At 50.1% G+C, this 19,908-nt stretch overlaps 4 protein-coding genes across 4 annotated transcripts; 2 read left to right on the forward strand and 2 right to left on the reverse strand.

Annotated features, from left to right (window-relative positions):
• Positions 1–662: 662 nt before the first annotated feature.
• thumpd2 (THUMP domain containing 2) lies at positions 663–4,710 on the reverse strand (the record flags this gene model as incomplete). The annotated part of the gene is given in 11 exon segments (XM_079731108.1): positions 663–991; positions 1,367–1,487; positions 1,604–1,718; positions 1,809–1,880; positions 2,244–2,331; positions 2,460–2,512; positions 2,636–2,713; positions 2,868–3,457; positions 3,687–3,825; positions 4,315–4,608; positions 4,612–4,710. Coding segments are annotated over 11 exon segments (1,896 nt in total). The 3' UTR covers positions 663–744.
• Positions 4,711–5,032: 322 nt separating this feature from the next.
• Positions 5,033–11,007, reverse strand: tspan14 (tetraspanin 14). Its single transcript, XM_079729209.1, has 9 exons — positions 10,900–11,007; positions 9,664–9,750; positions 8,658–8,708; positions 8,219–8,365; positions 7,939–8,109; positions 7,479–7,604; positions 7,196–7,240; positions 6,953–7,069; positions 5,033–6,365 (listed from the first exon to the last, which is right to left on the reverse strand). Exons 2-9 carry the CDS (start codon positions 9,742–9,744, stop codon positions 6,297–6,299), a joined length of 807 nt encoding a protein of 268 aa, XP_079585335.1. The 5' UTR covers positions 9,745–9,750; positions 10,900–11,007; the 3' UTR covers positions 5,033–6,296.
• A 2,477-nt stretch (positions 11,008–13,484) lies between these two features.
• Positions 13,485–16,329, forward strand: LOC307070350 (voltage-gated potassium channel regulatory subunit KCNG3-like; the record flags this gene model as incomplete). The annotated part of the gene is made up of 2 exons (XM_079728780.1): positions 13,485–14,125; positions 15,690–16,329. Exons 1-2 carry the CDS (start codon positions 13,500–13,502, stop codon positions 16,327–16,329), a joined length of 1,266 nt encoding a protein of 421 aa, XP_079584906.1. The 5' UTR covers positions 13,485–13,499.
• A 1,649-nt stretch (positions 16,330–17,978) lies between these two features.
• LOC307071891 (cytochrome c oxidase subunit 7A2-like, mitochondrial) lies at positions 17,979–19,047 on the forward strand. Its single transcript, XM_079731017.1, has 3 exons — positions 17,979–18,160; positions 18,458–18,592; positions 18,738–19,047. The coding sequence occupies exons 1-3, from the start codon at positions 18,092–18,094 to the stop codon at positions 18,873–18,875; spliced, it is 342 nt and encodes a 113-aa protein (XP_079587143.1). The 5' UTR covers positions 17,979–18,091; the 3' UTR covers positions 18,876–19,047.
• The last annotated feature ends 861 nt before the right edge of the window (positions 19,048–19,908 follow it).

Consider the following 19,908-nt stretch of genomic DNA (forward strand, 5'->3'; position numbering starts at 1 on the left):
ATAGTATTATCTAATAATATATAAATTACTAATAATAGTAATCATATACAAATGATCACATCATCCTTCGCTATTTTCCAGTTATTCGTTTGTAATGATTATGTAATTTGCTTTGACAATGTCTGTCATGCCAATTTCACTCCGGTGAATGAATCACTGGAGCGACTGCAGTTCTGATCTTTGACATCACAAAGCAAGACCAGGGGATATTCTGTCTAGAGGATGCTATGCTACTATGCTACTACGTGGTCCAGACCATCAGAGGTTATTTCATCAGATGACAACTGAAGAAAGGACTGGAGGAAAGGAAGAGGAATTCTTCTCCATAATATTTTAATCTGCAGTAATCATTTACGCAAATTCACAATTTTAATGATAATTTTATTCAAACCATTATAAAAATACACTTGATAAAAAATACTTGATTACGTTGTTGGTTGTCTGTGGAGCGCTTGTGGGTCAGGGCTCCACCTTAACGTAGGAGTGGACCAGTCCATCTATAGCGCCCCCCTCTTAACGTAGGAGTGGACCAGTCCGTCTATAGCGCCCCCCTCTTAACGTAGGAGTGGACCAGTCCGTCTATAGCGCCCCCCCTCTTAACGTAGGAGTGGACCAGTCCGTCTATAGCGCCCCCCTCTTAACGTAGGAGTGGACCAGTCTGTCTATAGCGCCCCCCTCTTAACGTAGGAATGGACCAGTCCGCCTATAGTGCCCCCCTCTTAACATAGGAGTGGACCAGTCCGTCTATAGCGCCCCCCTCTTAACGTAGGAGTGGACCAGTCCGTCTATAGCGCCCAGGCTCAGTCTGTTGGTCGCATGGAGCCGGAGGCTGGAGAGATGCCCAGCCTGGAGCCCGGGGTCCTGGGAGGGCTGGGTCCCGGGGTCCTGGGAGGGCTGAGTCCCGGGGCGCGGCCCAGCCTGGAGCTTCTTCAGCTGACAGGACATCGGAGGGCTGAGGAGGAGAACCAGAGAACCACCAGGACGCAGAACCCTGGAAGCACCCACACACACACACACACACACACACACACCTAAATATACACATAAGGGCATACTGGTTAAGGAGGAGTTAAGGAGTTGGACTGGTAACCGGAGGGTGGCCAGTTCGAATCGCAAGCCTCCACGGAGGAGGTGCCCTTGAGCAAGGCACCTGAAACACCCACCTGCTCCCGGGGCACTGCACCCCGGCAGCCGACTGCTCCGGGGGTGCCTGTATGCCCCCATGTGTGTGCCCCATGTGTGTGGACCTCTGTGTGTGTATGTGTTCACCGGCTACCCGGATGGGTCAAAAGCAGAGAAGAATTTCCCCCTAAAAAGGGATATATAAAGGATAACTTAACATTCTCTTAAAAACACACACACACACCTCTCCATCTCTGAGACGATGCAGAGCAGACTGTCGGCCATGGTGGTCTTTGTGTTGAACTTTCTGCCGAACGGTAAGTCGCACACCACCGCGTCCACACTGCTGCTACACACAGGGAGGCCTGGAAAACACACACACACACAAACACAATACAGATGCACACAGGGAAACCTGAAACACACAACAGACAACGACAAAAGGTGTGTGAGGAAGAGGATGATGGAGGTGGGTGGGTACCAGAGCAGGAGGCCTTCATCAGGTGAATCCTCTCCCTCAGGTCAGCAAACGCTACATTCTCATTGGCTCTCTGCAACTGTCCGTCATCAATGTCCACACCCAGGAAATGGACATCCTGTAAGATCCATTGGTGGGCTTTAGAACGGGGTTGACCAGGACCATGTACAACTTCATCAACAGGCATTCTGGGTAATGTAGTCCTAACCTTGTGATCCTGTGCAGCCTCCAGTAATATGGTTCCTACGCCGCACATCGGGTCCAGCACACACCAGCCTGGCTGATACACACAATACACAACATGTAACACACAATGCACAACATGATGTTATACACACCAGCTTGGCTGATACACACAATACACAACATGTTACACACAATGCACAACATGATGTTATACACACCAGCCTGGCTGAGACACACAATACACAACATGTTACACACAACATGATGTTATACACACCAGCCTGGCTGAGACACACAATACACAACATGTATCACACAATACACAGCATGTAACACACACCAGCCTGGCTGATACACACAATGTTACATACAATATACAACACTTTATACACACCAGTCTGGCTGATACACACAATACACAACATGTAACACACGATATGTTACACACCTAACCCACCTGTATGCCGGCCAGCGAGCCGAGGGTCCAGGCCACGGTGGACCGGAGCCCTGTGGTCTGCATGTAGCTCCTGCTGGCTAGGGGCAGTCTGACAAACACACACACACACACACACACACAAAATGTTAGATACCAGCTGTCAAACCCACACACACACACACTCTGGTATGACCTTTGACCCTGCTGAGGTCAGGGGTCAGAGGGGACATTCCTGACCTGGTGAGGGGAATCCCGAGGATGCTGTGGTCCCCACTCAGGTACACGCTCACCTGCAGGGGGGGGGGGGGGGGGGTTACCATGGTGACAGGAGTCACGTGACCCGGGGGTCATGTGACGCGGGGTGGTCATGTGACCCCGGGGGCCAGGGTCATTAGGTGGGTGGGGTTGTTTACCTCCAGCTGGGGGCTCCTCAGCTCCACCCTCCAGCCCAGCAGTCTGCTCAGCCCTGAGCCAATCACACGGCTCGCCTCCTGCAGCACAGAACACAACACACTCACACAGTCACAACGGCGACAAGACATTAATGTTTATCATAGCCTCCCGTCTGTCTGTCTATCTGTCTCTCGCCAGGAGCATCGCTGGACCCGACCGGCAGACAGACAGACTGGTGTTTGAGCTGCGTACCTGGGAGGTGAGACAGCGACTCAGGGGTCCTGAGAGCTTACAGTTGACCCTGAAGGAGACCGCCTGTGAAGGGAAGGGGGAAGAGAGATGCTCCTTCTGTCTCATTATCTTTCTGTCTTCCTCTCCATCCTCTCCTCCTCCACCTTGCTTTCTCTTCTCTCCACGCTTCTGTTCCGCATTCACTCCAACACTGCTCCCCTCCTTCTCCTCCCCCTCCTCTTGACTCTCGCTCCTTCTTCCATCTGCACTCCCCTCCTCTCCCTGCTGTGTTCTCCTCCCTCTCTCCTCCCCCCTGCCACCTGTCTTCCTCTGGGGTCCGGCTTTCCGCGGGCCGTCTGAGCCACAACGCTCTATCTCCCCCTGCAGGCCGTCTGAGCCGAGGCGCTCTGTCTCCCCCTGCAGGCCGTGTGAGCCACGTCGCTCTGTCGCCCCCTGCAGGCCGTCTGAACCACGGCGCTCTGTCGCCCCCTGCAGGCCGTCTGAGCCACGGCGCTCTGCCTCCCCCTGCAGGCGGCTCCAGGTCAGCGCAGCATCGCCCCACTGACGCCCATCACCCAGCAGCCTGGACTGGAGGAGGGAAGCCGCCTTAACTAGGACAGACAGAGAGACAGACAGACAGACAGAGAGACAGACAGACAGACAGACAGACAGACAGACAGACAGACAGACAGACAGACAGACAGACAGACAGACAGACAGACGATGGACAGACGCACATTAGGAGAGGTCAACAGCCAGACAGAGACAGACACAGAGAATAACACAAGACACTAATAATCAGAGGGGAGCGATGAATGGGAGCAGAGCTGTGTGCGCTACCTGGGCAGGTGTGGGTCGGCAGGGTGACCGGGCCGTCTCGTGACACCAACAGGAACAGCCGCTCTGCAGACTTCAACCGCCGCAGCGCGTCCATCCCCGCGGAGGTCCGGAACAGGACTTTACCAGAGACGTGACACACCTGAACACAACCCAGGGGTTTGGGTTAGGGTCCACACTGACCGCCAAACCCCGACCCTCGTGGGGTCAGAACACCCTAATGGTGACATACCCTCATACTCTATCCCCACACTGTCCTTTCGCAGATAAAACCAATGCCCTGTGCCCAGGTCGTTAGGAGGTACAGAAAACAAGTACAACACGTATGAGCTTACAACTGTTCAATCATTGTTTATAATAGTAATATCGGTCATCTGGCTTCTAATATATACTGGCCATGTACATTACATGTATAGCCCAAATAATACCAGGGTTTCCTACCGTACAAGTACGCGGTAGAATGGCATCAGCAACGTCAACTTAGTTATGATTAATATAGCATGAGTATAGTATATTATGAATATAGTCCCATCACACAGAGCCAGGGACAGTACTGCCGGTCTAGCAGGTGTATGGGGGAGCGACCAACAGACTGATGGTTGCAACACTCCGCGGACCGAGGAGAGCTCACCTCTTCAGCCCCCAGTCGGGTCCTCAGCTCCCGGACCAGAACCTCCTCCAGCCCGCCGCCCGCCGTGCAGAAGAACCTCCGCTCCTCCGTCAGACCTCTGCTCTGTCCCAATGGTTCAGAACCCCTCAGATTTTCTCTGCCTGGTCCTAATGGTTCAAAACCCATAAGGTCTCTACACGGTCCTAATGGTTCAGAACCCTTCAGATCTCTGCTCAGTCCTAAGGGTTCTAATGATTCAGATCCCGCCATGCCGCGCCGGACCTTCGACTGTTTACACCGGAAGCGGAAGTAGAGCTACAACAGCGGGTAAAAGTTAGTTACAGGTTCGATATTCGCTTGATATTCGGTTTTCATTAACCCCGCAATCGGATGAATCAATACAATTAAAATTAACATTTTCGCAGACTTAAAACCCGATGTGGTCATGTACCAATGGACAGATGTTTACACATATGCAATAATGTAATAACTCTTTGAACTACGGCTCATTCTTCCAAACTCCGGAAAATAACTTTATAAGTACTAAATCTACATTTATTCGCGAGTATCTAAGCGGTACATGAAGACAATATCATTGAGAAGCTCTAAACGGGTGCATAATTAATAAACGATCAACATTAGAGCTCCTCAAGGGGACTCGAACCCTCACCCACCATCACATGGTTCAGGGAGTCCAAACGAACGAATGAACACTGAAATAGTGAGATTCAGTCAAGGATGTATTTTAGGCTTTATTGTATAGCAGTGTGTAAAAAAACCGACCATTCAACAAAGCAGACAATTCAAGCATACAATTTAAAAAATGTTTTTCAAAAACATATTTACAAAAAATCCCTTTTAATAATGGGACAATGTTGCCTTCATTAAATCAACTAAATATAGAGTATTTGGCAGTGGTGAATATTGGTTATAATTTGAAAGTGTGGATGTTCTGATCCGTTCAGGGTGTGTAAACAGAATTGCGGATGTGAGGGGGTTAAGGCGTCCATCTCGTCCAACAGGATGTGAGAGGCTGAATTTGTGCAAAGCTTATCATGAGAAGTGTTTATTTGGAAGTTCTCTCAACATGATCAGAGAAACAAAGGCTTTGATCTCAGGCTACAATCGTCTTCTCAAGGACACAATGGGACAGAGAAGATGAAATAGAATTAAAAAAACATGAACACAATAATATGCGCATGGAATAAAGATAAGCAGCTGGTTTCCTAGCAACCAGCATCCCAGTGTCAAAACTTTCAATCTTTATTTACAAAACGATAGAGCGCAATTAGATTCTAACAACAACCGTGTGGCCAAATATTGATTAGACATTAACGTAAAAAAATTATTTGTCTGTCCGAAGTAGAGCAAATTAACTTTTTTTAGGAATGGTTTGGACCTGAAGCAGTTCTGTATGTTAAGGGATGCCTGAATGCTGATTTGACATTTGGTTGCTGTGGCTTCGGTTGTATGACAGGCCCTGATCGGTTGGACAGCGCTACAAGTTACTCAAGCTGCTTGTGATTGGCTCCAATCTGAGCAGATCACAGACAGCTGCTTGTAAAATGTGGTTTCACCAGAGATGGCGCTGGGGTGCCATGCGTGGCTCTTTGAATCCCAGCAGCTTAATGTAACGAGGATGGGTTTCTGTTCTCCTGATCAGTGGGTCAGCTGCGCTGCTCCACCACACGGCCCAAGGCCAGCTCCTCTAGAGGAACATCTCCAGGGGAACCTAGTCTGGGACAGGGGACCACCCTACAGAGGAACCTAGTCTGAGAGGGGGGACCACCCTAGGGAGGGAGGTCTGTTCTAAGGCCTGAAGCCATGGAAGAGAACCTCAGAAGGCTTGGGGAGGTTCTCCAGAGGAACAAGAAGGCATGGGGAGGTTCTCCAGAGGAACAAGAAGGCATGGGGAGGTTCTCCAGAGGAACCAGAAGGCATGGGAAGGTTCTCCAGAGGAACCAGAAGGCCTGTCTGGCTCTGCTCCTTCCCTGGGCGCCGCATCAGCGGAAGTTGAACTTGACCTTCTCAATGTCGGAGATCAGCGTCCGCGCCAGGTAGATCCCCACCATCTGGAGACACAACCCGCAGTTAACCACTAACTAACCCCCACTACTGCATCAGCTACCGGTTACCACTAACTAACCCCCACTACTGCATCAGCTACTGGTTACCACTAACTAACCCTCACTACTGCATCAGCTACTGGTTACCATTAACTAACCCCCACTACTGCATCAGCTACTGGTTACCAGTAACCAACCCTCAGTACTGAATCAGCTACTGGTTACCACTAACTAACCCCCACTACTGCATTAGCTACTGTTTACCAGTAACTAACCCCCACTATTGCATCAGATACTGGTTACCAGTAACTTACCACCCCTATCTCATCAGCTAATGGTTAGTCTACCAGTTAATTAATTAATTTATTTAGTTGATTGGGACAATGCTCATTGATTGACAAACAAGTTTATTGCTTTAAGTAAGCCAGAGTTAGCTGCAAATGCTTATTTCCATCTGTTGTCTAAATAATAACCATTTAACCATAATAACCACCACTACTACAACTGGGTTATAATTAGCTACTACTGTAAATACAGTTGTTAGTTTAGGTTATCTAGTTTCTCAGCTGGTTAACCAGTGGTTAAACTCTTACCTGTAGCAGGGAGATGACGATGAAGACGATGGCCACTGTGTACATGTTGCCTGGCAACCAGTCCTCCAAAGCTGGGATGCAGCCCTTGGTGTAGATATCCATCCAGTCGGCCTGAGACTGACACACACACACACACACACACACACACACACACACACACACACACACACACACACACACACAGGGATTAACAGCAGAGCTCTTACGTCCATATTTCATAGATAGGACTGAAGAGAGGCACACCTTTAATCTGACGTCGTAGCCACACTGCGTGTTGATCACCGTGTCCTGCAGGGGGCGACAAACGGTTAACCAGGAAACAACTAACTCAAATAGAAAGGAGGGACAGACATCACACAGACAGACATCACACAGACAGACATCACACAGACAGAGAGACAGACAGACATCACACAGACAGAGAGACAGACAGACATCACACAGACAGAGAAACAAAGACACATAAAGACACAGACAGAGAGACAACAACACAAAGACAGAGAGACAGACACAGACGGTGTCTCACCGCGGGGTCCTTCCTGCAGCAGGAGAAGGGGACCCCACACTTCTCCCGGCTGCGGTGCGTCCCGTTGCAGCTGAAGTAGACGTTGCGGTCCCAGTCGTTGGGCTCCTGGGCCCCACAGCAGTGGTTCTGGAGGACCGCAGGGCTGTTACTACGGCTACATACTCACAGGACCGTTACTACGGCTACATACTCACAGGACCGTTACTACGGCTACATACTCACAGGACCGTTACTACGGCTACATACTCACAGGACCGTTACTACGGCTACATACTCACAGGACTGTTACTACGGCTACATACTCTCAGGACTGTTACTACGGCTACATACTCACAGGACTGTTACTACGGCTACATACTCACAGGACCGTTACAACGGCTACATACTCACAGCCCCGCCCCCAGGCGCCCCCATGTCAGCCCCGCCCCCTGTCATCCCGCCCCCTGTCACCCCGCCCTACCAGCCTCTGCAGGGAGTCGATGAGGTTCTGCAGGTCGATGTCGTCGCGATACGCCTTGATGTTGTTGAGGAAGAAGTCGTTGATCCAGTCGCGGACCTGGCCCTGGAACACCACCACCAGCACGGCCGCCGTCAGCTCCAGGAAGAAGATGAACCCGATCAGCCCTGAGAACTGAGAGCACACCGCCAGGACACCGTCAGTACAGCACACCGTCACCAGTACACCGTCATCACACTCAAAACACCACACTGTCACCACCGTCAGAGGGTGACAGACGTACAAACTTGAGCAGGCAGATGTTCTCCCGGAGGGCGCCCACGCAGCCGGCGAAGCCCAGGATGAAGGTGATGGCCCCCACCACCAGCACCATCCACACCGGGTCCAGCCCGTGCATCCGGGTCACCTGGGTGAGGTCCAGCAGCACGCCCTGGGGGGGGTAGACAGAGGAGGTTCTACACATACACTCCTTTTATACAGTTTCAGTCTGAGCCCTGACCGTTGCATCAGTGTCGCCATGGAGACAGGGAATATTATAATGAACCACACCGCCTTCACTACTGGACCACAAGGACGGCCGTCATCTAGAGACAGAGAGGTACCAAACAGTTCCTCCAATAGTCACCTCATCCTCATGACCTCACAGACCTCCAGTAACAGGAGGAAGAGGAGGAGGTCATGTGAGGAGGAGGAGTGGTGTGTGAGGAGCAGCCGATCTTTACCTTCTCGCTCCAGGCCCAGAAGCCGATGGCGATGAAGGCGGCGCCGGCCAGCTGAAACACAAACAGGATGTGGGCGGGGTCAGGGTGTGGGCGTGGTCATGACATGGGCTCGGTTAGGGTGTGGGCACGGTCATGACATGGTCAGGGTGTGGGCGTGGTCATGACATGGGCGGGGTCAGGGTGTGGGCGTGGTCATGACATGGGCGGGGTCAGGGTGTGGGCGTGGTCATGACATGGGCATGTAGTCCCCTCAGCTGAGGGTACACCACGCCCACTCCCTCTCTCACTTCTCTTTGATGCTCTGTTCTTTGCTAACAACTCAACTGATCCACTGGGATAAATTCTGGGGCTATTTTATGTAAATTTCTACGTGAATTGTACATTTCTTCTATTTTGGGGCTTTTATTTTTACTGTTACTTGGGCACAGCCACTGTGACGCCTAACGCCCTACCAGCTGCAGATGGTGTGACGGGGAGCTGCCATTGCGTCAAAGGAAATTAGCAACAAACAGACTCTTATCATTTCCTGTAAGCCAACTGAGTGAGGAAGTGAGCTGCAGCAGATGGCTGGGTCCAGAGGAAGACCCGGTGGTAAGAGGTCAGGGGGGGTTGAGGAAGGAACCCCACCTGGCAGCTGACCTTCAGAGGACCTGGGTGGGGCCTGAGGCCTGGACACTCCCGAGTTCCTGAACTCAGAAGTTCTTTCACAATAAAGCAGAACGCTTTCACAATAACGCAGAACGCTTTCACAACAACATCTACAGCATGTCACAACATCTCTGAATAATGGCGTAAGAACGGGGTTTAGGAATCTGTTCCCGGACACAGGGGCTACCCGGAGATACACACTGCAACACTACGCATACTGCTGGTCCTCAGCAGTAATATGTAGTACTTGAGGTGGAATTTAGTACTAGAAACACTAATAGTACTGGCACTCAGTGGTAGGATGTAGTATTTGAGGTGGTATGTAGTACTTGAGGTGGTATGTAGTACTAGTACTCACCCAGAAGATGATGTTGTAGCTGAACATGAGGTACTTGAAGCAGCAGCTGACTTCTGCGCTCTCATAGCGGTAGTAATGCATCGTGGCCTGTGGACACATGAACATCGCTGGAGCCATGAACATATGAACATCACTAGAGCAGTGAACACATGAACACCTTCATATCACTGGAGCAGTGAACACATGAACACCTTCATATCACTGGAGTAGTGAAGACATGAACATCACTGGAGCAGCGAACACATGAACACCTTCATATCACTGGAGTAGTGAACACATGAACATCACTCGTGTGGAACCGTGAACACATGAACACAGCATCTCACTGGAGCAGTGAACACATGAACACATATCACTGGACCAATGTTACCTCTATACAACATGGACAGCGGCACATGATCCCATCACCACAGCACCACTGGGGCAAGAACCACGCCACTCCCATGGCAACACCATCACCGGATACCACAATAAAACAACCATAACGACGGCAACAGCAACACTGCAGACGGAGAATGAATCAGGACGGCAGCGGGACGCGACTCCTTGACAACGGAGGGTTGTGATGAGTGAAGAGTCCCAGAGGCCGGCCGCCCGCCGTGGGGGCAGCGGAAGGACCTGGAACTCTGTCACATCTGACGGGAGGGGTGACCTCGAGATTATAGGGGCGGTGTAATTAGTATTAATGCAGAATAAACAGAAAATCAAAAGGCACACTAAACACAGTCCGCCCACAATCACTACACAATCAACCCCCTGAAAGAGAAATCCTAACGAGATGAGGAGCTCAGAGATGAGGAGCAGAAAAATTAGGAGCTGGTCTCTGAGGAGTTAAGATGAGGAGCTCAGAGATGAGGAGCAGAGAGATGAGAAGCTCAGAGGAGCAGAGAGATGAGATGTTTTTTGAGGAGCTGGTCTGTGACGTCTGTCTCCTGCTACTAAGACCGAACCCCAATAAGATGTAAACATCTAAAGATCAGCACTCAGCTCGACCTCCGGTCTGTTACCAGAACAGTTTAAGGACCAAACGAACGAGCCGTAGAAACACTGACCGGAATACCACGAGAGGTGAACCAAGTGGAGGAACTGGTCGGAAAATAAAGTTGGAAGTGACGCCACTTCGTTAGCTTCGATGCTAACAACCCAGTAGGTTTACAGCCACACCGATAACAGCTAAACAGCTAACAGCTAACCCGCTAAGGACTGTAAGGTGCAAGTGAGAAGTGAAACACACACCTCCGTATTGTCCTTCCGTATCAGGCCAGAAGAATCGACAGTTAATCCTTTTCTTTCAACTTTAAACTTCTTACTCTCTTCCCCTCCTCCTCCTCCTCCACCTCCTCTACCTCCTCTTATCTCCCCCGCTTCCTCCTCTTCTTTTCCCAATCAAGAGGTTGTAAAGTAAACAGCGCCGCCACAGTACCGCCACCGGGGGGCTGGAGGGGGAACTACAGCCCCAGGTTTAAAGGGGACATATTATGAAAACAACACTTTTCCTGGGATTTGGGGTGTTGTTTGGGGTTTCTGGTGCTCCCACACGCATACAAACTTTGAAAACAGTCCGTACATGAATTTTTGAGTGAGATATGCATTTCTGAAAGTACCCCGCCAACAGTTACCAAACGAGCTAGTCGGTTTCGGCACCCCCTCCTACGTAGGAAGGGGGCCCACTTGAATATTACCTCCCACTTCCCCACTCCCCTCCAATCAAAGCATAGCTAAGATTTTGTGGACCAGCGGACGAGCAGCACCGGCGGGGGTAACTCGGCTGCAGCCCGGCAGCTCAGCTCCGGGAGTACAATTCTTTCTCTGCCGGACTGCCGCCGAGCTACCCGATTGCCGCCGAAGCTTTGGCGGAAGCCCGAAGGAGGAGACATGGAGAAGAAAGGGATTCTACTCCCGGAGCTGAAATGCCGGACTGCCGCCGAGGCTTCAGCGGCAGTCCGGCCGCCGTCGAAGCCGTCCGGCCGCAGCTCCGGTGGTGTACTCCAGCGGTGTACTCCGGGAGCTGAACTGCCGCCAAACCTGGCAAGTCCGGCGGGGGGAGCTCGGCGGCAGTCTGGCAGCTCAGCTCACGGAGTAGAATCCCTTTCTCCTCCATGTCGCGGTTCATGGACTTCAGAGAGTCAAGGCCAAAGTTCCTTTCCCCCAGGGGCCGAGATATCCCCCACAACGAGTCTTTACTTGTTGTGGAAGTACCAGAGACGTCAGACGCAATCTTTATGATTCATAATATCATCCGAGGCACACATAGCTTTTGGCCGTGATATTAGATATAATATTATACAAATCCCCATATATAATATTATTATTATATTATATTATATAGATATAGAGCTCCAGGAGTCCACAAACGGTACCAATCCCTTCATGCTGTGGTTCACTCTGACAGCTCATTGGTCCATGGGCAGCAGCTCATTTGCATTAAAGCTACAGACACCAGAAACAGCGCATTCTGAAGTGACTGAAACAGAGGGGATTAGCGGTAGGTGAGATTTTTTTTCCTAAAAGCTATATGCAAACAGCTTCAAAAACATGTTTTTCTGGGACTCAAATGTTTTACTTGTTGGGAAAAAACCATACTATGTCTCCTTTAATATCCCTTATAATAGATCCAGCTCTATATAATATATCCAGCTCTTTTAAACAGATAACCCTTTAAGAAACACCCGGTCAGTAGAAAACCCCTCATACAGGCATCTACTCTCCAGCTGACGGGGTTAGGGAGTATCCTCTGTCTGAATCTGAAGGCTACAGAACTGATTTATGAAACACTTGTTGATGCAGACAGGCTCCTCTTGTGGATATAATAATTCATAGGAGTGGTTTTAACAGGACTGATGTAAGCTAAGCTAGAGGACAATGACACTTTGGTTGTGAGTTCATGAAGACCGGCTGTTTAAAAAGTCCTTGACTTTGTAATCAGTTCAGAAGTTGTACAAGTCAAGAACAATAATTCAATATATAATAGTATCGGTTTCTTCACAGTTTGGATGAATTTCATTGAATATCTAGTCGAATTGCATCATGCAATTAAAACTATCTTGTAAAAACAAAGAACCAGAGAATGAGAGTTTGTTTATTTATATATAAATATAAATATATATATACTGTGTATATATACACAATAGGCCTATATATAAGTATATCCTGCATATATATACTGTGTATATATATACTGTATATATACCATATAGTATGTATATCCTGTGTATATCTATACATTCATCAGAGAAGAAGGGGGTTAGTTTTTCTCTGAGATGGACAGTGGAGGGATGGCAGAGCGCCACACCGCTTCAGTTCACTGGAATGAAACGTAAACAAGTTGGAACACCTAGAGAACAATCCGAGGAACAAGGGAATGATGATTAACTCTCATCAGGCTGCGCAGAGAGCAGAGCTACACTTCATCTATCACGCCTTCCTCTAGATAGTCTATCTAGTCTAGATAGTGAGTTAGTCTAATAAGTTAGTGAGTATGAGTTAGTCTCTAGATAGTGAGTTAGTGTAGTGAGTGTATTCAGTCTAGTCTCGTATAGTTACTCACATCTGGTCTTCAGTGATCACAGGTGAGCTGTTTTACGCGGGAAGCTAAAGAGGACACACCTGACGTCTTCTCCTTCCCGGATGACGTCGCGCTGACGTCACGCTCCGGTCTCCTACACTCAGCGGGCTGCGGCCGCCCCGCCAGTCTTCACGTGCGGACGCGGAGGCCTGTGCGGGGAAGTTCAGAACGACTCCAAGTTCTCACCGTACAGAGGAGTGACGCGCGCCACGAGCACGGGGACAGAGGAGTGACGAGCCACACAAGCACGGGGACATCACCAAGCACCAGGATGAAGTTCGGGAAGACAGTCTGCGTCCTGAACGTCGGCGGCGCGCGGTACGTCTTCTCCGGGGACGTGATCCGGGACTTCCCGCTGAGCCGCGTGAGCCGCCTGCACAGGTGCGCGTCGGAGCGCGAAGTGCTGGAAGTGTGCGACGACTACGACCGCGAGACTAACGAGTTCTTCTTCGACCGGCACGCGGAGGCATTCGGCTTCATTCTGCTGTACGTGCGCCGCGGCGCGCTGCGTTTCGCGCCGCAGATGTGCGAGCTGTCCTTCTACCACGAGATGCGCTACTGGGGGCTCGAGACCCCCGACCTGGAACCCTGCTGCCAGCGGCGGCTGGACGACCGCCTGACGGACACCTTTACCGCCCTCCCGGAGGAGGGGGACCTCCAGGGGCCACAGGGGCTCCCAGGGGGGCCCTCGTGCTCTCCAGCCACCGAGCCCGCCTCCCGACTCGCTCGGTGCCTGGAGAGCACGAGGAGGATCTTCGAGGAGCCCACCTCGTCTCTCGCGGCCCAGGTCCTCGCCTCGGTTTCCATGCTGTTCGTCCTGGTCTCCATGGTGATGCTCTGCGCGAGCACGCTCCCGGACTGGCGCACGGAGGAGGGCAAGGTGGTGGGGGAGAACAGGTCCGACTCGCGAGACTTTACGGTGTTGTTTGGATTCAGGTCCAACAGAATCACTCACTGAGAACTGGAATGGAGCCAGAACATTTTACCTATCTTAATTATAACCTAACTCTTAATTGTGACCGCTTCACGTGTGAATCGATCGGTTTTTGATATTAGTTCATTTGATTAGGCTATAGGATCTATCTTTTGGTTGAAGGTTACTTTATTTAGGTACACTTATTTCGCCCCCATACAAAACAATCAAGCTCAACACATTATGTAAAGTATTACAAAATGTAAAGCATTACAATACAATATGGAAAGTATTTCATTACATTATAATATAATTACATTTTGTAAAGTATTACATTATGTAAAGCTTGACAATATATAAAGTATTACACTATGAGGCCGCGAGGCCAATGACAACCCCACTTTTCGTTGAAAAAAATATATTATTATATTGGTAGCTACCAATGTAATTATTTTTTAGCCTGTATCGATGAAATATTTCGTTTCTTAGTAATGTTTTGGCCTAATATTGTTACTGGCCTGCTGGAGGTGGGGTAGTAGTGGTGAAACAAGTGACCGAGTGGATTATTGAATGACACGCTGAATATTACGCTCATCTGTGAGCGAGTGTACTATAGGGAATGGAAGACGCGCGGACGGGAAGACTGTTTGTGACTGGCAAATGGTGTTTAATCAGAAAATAGTTCGGCCACAGACTAGCAGAAACCTTCAGAGCATATAGGACCATAAAAGATTAACTAAAAAATTCAATCGTAATTTTTGACACTAGTCAAGTGTTTGTAATAACGCCGTTTAAAAGAACGGCATTAGGTAACGCCGTTATTTTTTCAGTAACGGGGTAATCTAACTAATTACTTATTATATTTAATTATTGATTGAATAAACTGCTAATCCGAACGCACCCCTGGCTCCAAACAAACTGACGTGTTGGAGACTCCGACCCACCGCAGCTTCAGCTGTCAAGTCAGATAGGAGGTTTCAAAACGTATAAAGTGCATATATTCTACCCTTTATCCTACGTTACATTTTGAGGAACAGCTTGCCTAATCATCTGATTCTTTTTCCAAGTTTTAGTAGCCTACGGACTGAGACAGTCACAAGCATCAATAACAATATAGGTTGATCTCTTTCACTTAACTCCAGTCCAACCCCTCTTTAGTTTGCGTAAACTAAATGACTAAAAGAACTGGCATTATATGTTTGTGTCGGTATGCTACGCCCTACAAAACTTTCTCACAGCTGATTCCCTCTCGGAATGCCCACAGGTGCACATGTATGCTATTAATTAGGCCCGGGATACGGACACCCCCATCATAGGCTGATGAGGTGTCACGCGCTGTTCGACACATGCACACTCATTAGCCCCCCCCCCAACCCAATCACTGAAAGCATTCATTAAGCATTACAATATATAAATCATACAAAACAATTTGTAAACCATTACAATACAATATGTAAAGCTTTTCATCACACTACATTGACTGTCTGTGTATGGAGCATCACTGTGATTGGCTGTGTGTTGAGCCTAACTGTAATTGGCTGTCTGCAGGGTGATGGAGGCGGTGTGCATCGGTTGGTTCACCGCCGAGGTCATCATCCGCTTCGCCGTCTCCCGGGACAAGTGTGAGTTTGCCCGGCGGCCGCTGAACCTGATCGACCTGCTGTCTGTCACGCCCTACTACGTGTCGGTCGCCGTGACGTCGCTGACGGGGGCGAACTCCCAGCTGCAGCGGGCCGGCGTGACGCTGCGAGTGCTGCGCATCATGAGGGTGTTCTGGCTCATCAAGCTGGCCCGCCACTTCCTGGGGCTGCAGACGCTGGGGCTCACGCTGCGGCGATGCTACCGCGAGATGGTGATGCTGCTGGTCTTCGTCTGCGTCGCCATGGCGATCTTCAGCGCCCTGGCCCAGCTGCTGGAGCACGGGATGGACCGCGGCAACCCGGCCTTCGCCAGCATCCCCGCCGCCTCCTGGTGGGTGATCATCTCCATGACGACGGTGGGCTACGGCGACATGTATCCGGTGTCGGTGGCGGGCCGCGTGCTTGGGGGCGTGTGCGTGGTGAGCGGCATCGTGCTGCTGGCCCTGCCCATCACCTTCATCTACCACAGCTTCGTCCAGTGCTACCAGGAGCTCAAGGTCCGCCACGCCCGCTGTGGGCGGAGCCTGGCCCATGAGGGCGGAGCCTGACCGGGAGGGTCAGGCTCCGCCCCGCTCCCCCCCACTCCCCTCGGGGGGGAAGACATGGGCTCTAGGGGGAGACATGGGCTCTAGGGGGCGACATGTGCTCCAGGGGGAGACATGGGCTACTTACAACCACATCGGTATTGCCGCATTCACGCTGACAAAATGGCAGCTTTGTGACCAAACGAGTCGCTGCATGGGGCTTCATCACCGCAGGGGGCACTGGCCTCGCTGACCTCGCTGAACGGGGACTCAACAGGTGCGTTGTTTCAGGAGGAGAAGATGCAGCTTCAGCGGGACTGATGTCCGGGTCATACCCAGGGGTCAGCCCCAGGCCCCCACCCAGGGGGCCAGGGGTGGAGGGAGGCTGGGGACTGATCTGAAGAACCTGGAGAACCTGCTTCTTACGACTATAAACCAGGAGAGACGAGATGTTCTGGTAGAACCAGACGAGACGTTCTGGTAGAACCAGGAGAGACGAGATGTTCTGGTAGAACCAGACGAGATGTTCTGGTAGAACCAGACGAGACGTTCTGGTAGAACCAGGAGAGACGAGATGTTCTGGTAGAACCAGGAGAGACGAGATGTTCTGGTAGAACCAGACGAGATGTTCTGGTAGAACCAGGAGAGACGAGATGTTCTGGTAGAACCAGACGAGATGTTCTGGTAGAACCAGACGAGACGTTCAGGTAGAACATAGATCAGGGTTTTCAGTCCGAGCAGCAGACCCATGGAGCTCCTCCCCTCCCTCATCAGAGGCGTCGGTATAAAACAACATTAAACCTGCTGAAGAAAGACCCACATGTCATCTCTGATCTCATCCTTTGAACAGTTTTAAAACAGGAGGCTATGAGGTGGATATTCTCTATGATGTTTTACATGCGATGTATTGTTTGGACATTTTGCTATTTGTGTTGTTTCTAATAGTTTGCGTAGTATTGTTTGTATCGTACTTATTGTTTGATATCTTCTACTGATGGCCTGCAGTATAGCTGTATTTGCCCTTGCTAAATTACGCAATTAACTAAATCAACTCAACTCAATTATAGACTAGACTAGATAACCCACATATGTTCCATTTTGTACACGTTTTCTTCGGGTTTTTATGTTTATGTTGCAGAATCCACCGTTTTTAGAACCTTTCGTGCTTAAACAAAGCAATACTTTACTCATTATGGTCTTAATGTCATCGCTCTTGTCAGAACTGAAGTGTGTATTTTTTAATATATGTGAATCTGTGGAATACATTCCGAAAAGTAGAGGCCTTGAATGTTCATTAAGCAAATATTCAGTCTTTAAGACTTTACTGTGCTCTCTGTGGGCTGTTTGCATGTAAAGCAATGTTTCTTTTTAAACATAAGACTGCTCAGAAACCAGATTTATAATTGGAATAATGTATCGGAAATACGCAAAGTTTACATTATATGGATATGTTTTTGAATATAAAAGTAGGCTAAATTGCATGCTTTAAATTTGTGCTTGTATTTTGCATAGATCGTTAAAAAACATTGGTATTGGTATTATGATGACATAATAAACATGTTTGACTCGGTTACGGGTAAATAATTGTTCTGCTGTATTATTTTGAACATGGCGAGACGCGGACAGCTATGAGGAGGCCCTTTTATGGTTGGTGACGTCTTCCCGGACCGCCAGCCAGGTTTGCAAGGACCCCCTTCCTCTCTGCGGACGAGCAGTATTTGTTATTCCTCCGTAGATTACACCTTTTAACTCAACCTCTAACATTAAAACATTAAAACATTGAACTATGTACTACCGCCTCAACGGAGTGACGCAGCGGCTGACCGGAGCCCCCACCTCCGCCTACGTCCCGCAGGTAAACCGCCGACCCGGTGACCTTCGATAAGATTCAATGGGTCTGATAACAGATCGACCAACACCGATCCGCTCGGTTGAGGTGATCACACTCAAGTTATCTTAGATGAACGGAACACCTCCACCATGGTGACCTTCTGGAGCTTACAGGCTAGTTAGCGTCCTACGAAGGATCACCTGAATAAGCCCCGATAATCACATCGATCAGCCCCCTCCCAGATCTCCGATGAACCGTAGGCCGTGAGGAGCTCGTCGGTCATTGTTATCACCGTGTGATGAGTGTTTGCTCTGCCGTCAGGGCCTGAAGCCCGGGTTGCCCGTCGAGCCGTCGCCGTTGATTTTCGCGTCGCCGACCAAGCTCGTCTCCGAGGCGGCGAGTCAAGCCGAGTACCTGGGCGCCAACAGGGTCCCCGCCCTGCAGAAAATGTTCCAGGTACCTGACATCTGATCCTGGAGTACAGCAGGACGAATCCCGCTCCCATGAAAACCGTGTTAACTAATCGTTTGAGGTCATAACCCTTAAAGGTGAGAGGTCAACAGGGTTGTTAATGTGTGTGTGTGTCTGTGTCGGTGTGCAGAAGGCTGATGGTATCCCAGTCCACCTGAAGAGAGGGGTGATGGACAAGATGCTGTACCGGACCACCATGGGTCTGACCATCGGGGGGGCTCTCTACTGCGTCATGGCGCTCTACATCGCCGCGCAGCCCAGGAAGTGACCTGTCCACTCACAGCGAGGGCGGCCCTCACCTCCTCACGCTCTGACCATCGTCACGGAAACACTTGCTATTTATTCACTCGTTTGTTGTCCTCCTCCGTCTCCGCTGCTGATTCTGACCTGCACGGGGCTTGGGGGGGAGGGCTGGTCCAGGGTTAGGCCGGGGGGGTCTGAACCCTTCAGCGGTGCTGTTGCCGCGGGGGGGTGATGGCCGTCCTGTGTCCGCTGATCCAGAAGATTAATTTGCCAACAGAGTTCTATGTTCGTACGTCCTTTACAACAATCATTGTCATTCCTCTGAGAACAATAAAGTTTATTTTGTGAAATTAATTATTTTGTCTTCCTTAAAATGCAAATCGGAGGTTTAGGCCGACACCGCGTAACCATGACAACGGAGGAGCGAGGGGAGGGATCCCTCCTTGGTGAGATGGAGTGTTGCTAGGGGAAAGCAGACCTCAGACCAGAGGACTGAGACTCCATCAGACCAGAGGGACTGAGACTTATCAGACCAAAGGACTGAGACTCCATCAGACCAGAGGGACTGAGACTCATCAGACCAGAGGACTGAGACTCCATCAGACCAGAGGGACTGAGACTCATCAGACCAGAGGACTGAGACTCATCAGACCAGAGGACTGAGACTCCATCAGACCAGAGGACTGAGACTCCATCAGACCAGAGGACTGAGACTCCATCAGACCAGAGAGACTGAGACTCATCAGACCAAGGGACTGAGACTCCATCAGACCAGAGGGACTGAGACTCATCAGACCAGAGGGACTGAGACTCCATCAGACCAGAGGGACTGAGACTCCATCAGACCAGAGGGACTGAGACTCCATCAAACAAGAGGACTGAGACTCCATCAAACTAGTGGACTGAGACTCCATCAGACCAGAGGGACTGAGACTCCATCAAACAAGAGGACTGAGACTCCATCAAACTAGTGGACTGAGACTCCATCAGACCAGAGGGACTGAGACTCCATCAAACAAGAGGACTGAGACTCATCAGATCAGAGGAGACTTCATCAG

The sequence above is a fragment of the Pollachius pollachius genome (genome assembly GCF_949987615.1).
Source record: "Pollachius pollachius genome assembly, chromosome: 2".
Lineage (NCBI taxonomy): Eukaryota > Metazoa > Chordata > Actinopteri > Gadiformes > Gadidae > Pollachius > Pollachius pollachius.

What these genes read in the sequence shown, in the direction of transcription:
- tspan14 (XM_079729209.1), bottom strand. Translation starts at nt 9,744, where the DNA reads ATGCATTACTACCGCTATGAGAGCGCAGAAGTCAGCTGCTGCTTCAAG. An exon ending in GCTGCAGGAAGGACCCCGCG is followed by an intron (nt 7,241 to 7,478) that starts GTGAGACACCGT and finishes CGCCCCCTGCAG; the next exon opens with GACACGGTGATCAACACGCA. An exon ending in TCGTCATCTCCCTGCTACAG is followed by an intron (nt 6,366 to 6,952) that starts GTAAGAGTTTAA and finishes TTGTGTCTCCAG; the next exon opens with ATGGTGGGGATCTACCTGGC.
- LOC307071891 (XM_079731017.1), top strand. Translation starts at nt 18,092, where the DNA reads ATGTACTACCGCCTCAACGGAGTGACGCAGCGGCTGACCGGAGCCCCC. An exon ending in CCTCCGCCTACGTCCCGCAG is followed by an intron (nt 18,161 to 18,457) that starts GTAAACCGCCGA and finishes CTCTGCCGTCAG; the next exon opens with GGCCTGAAGCCCGGGTTGCC. An exon ending in CCCTGCAGAAAATGTTCCAG is followed by an intron (nt 18,593 to 18,737) that starts GTACCTGACATC and finishes GTCGGTGTGCAG; the next exon opens with AAGGCTGATGGTATCCCAGT.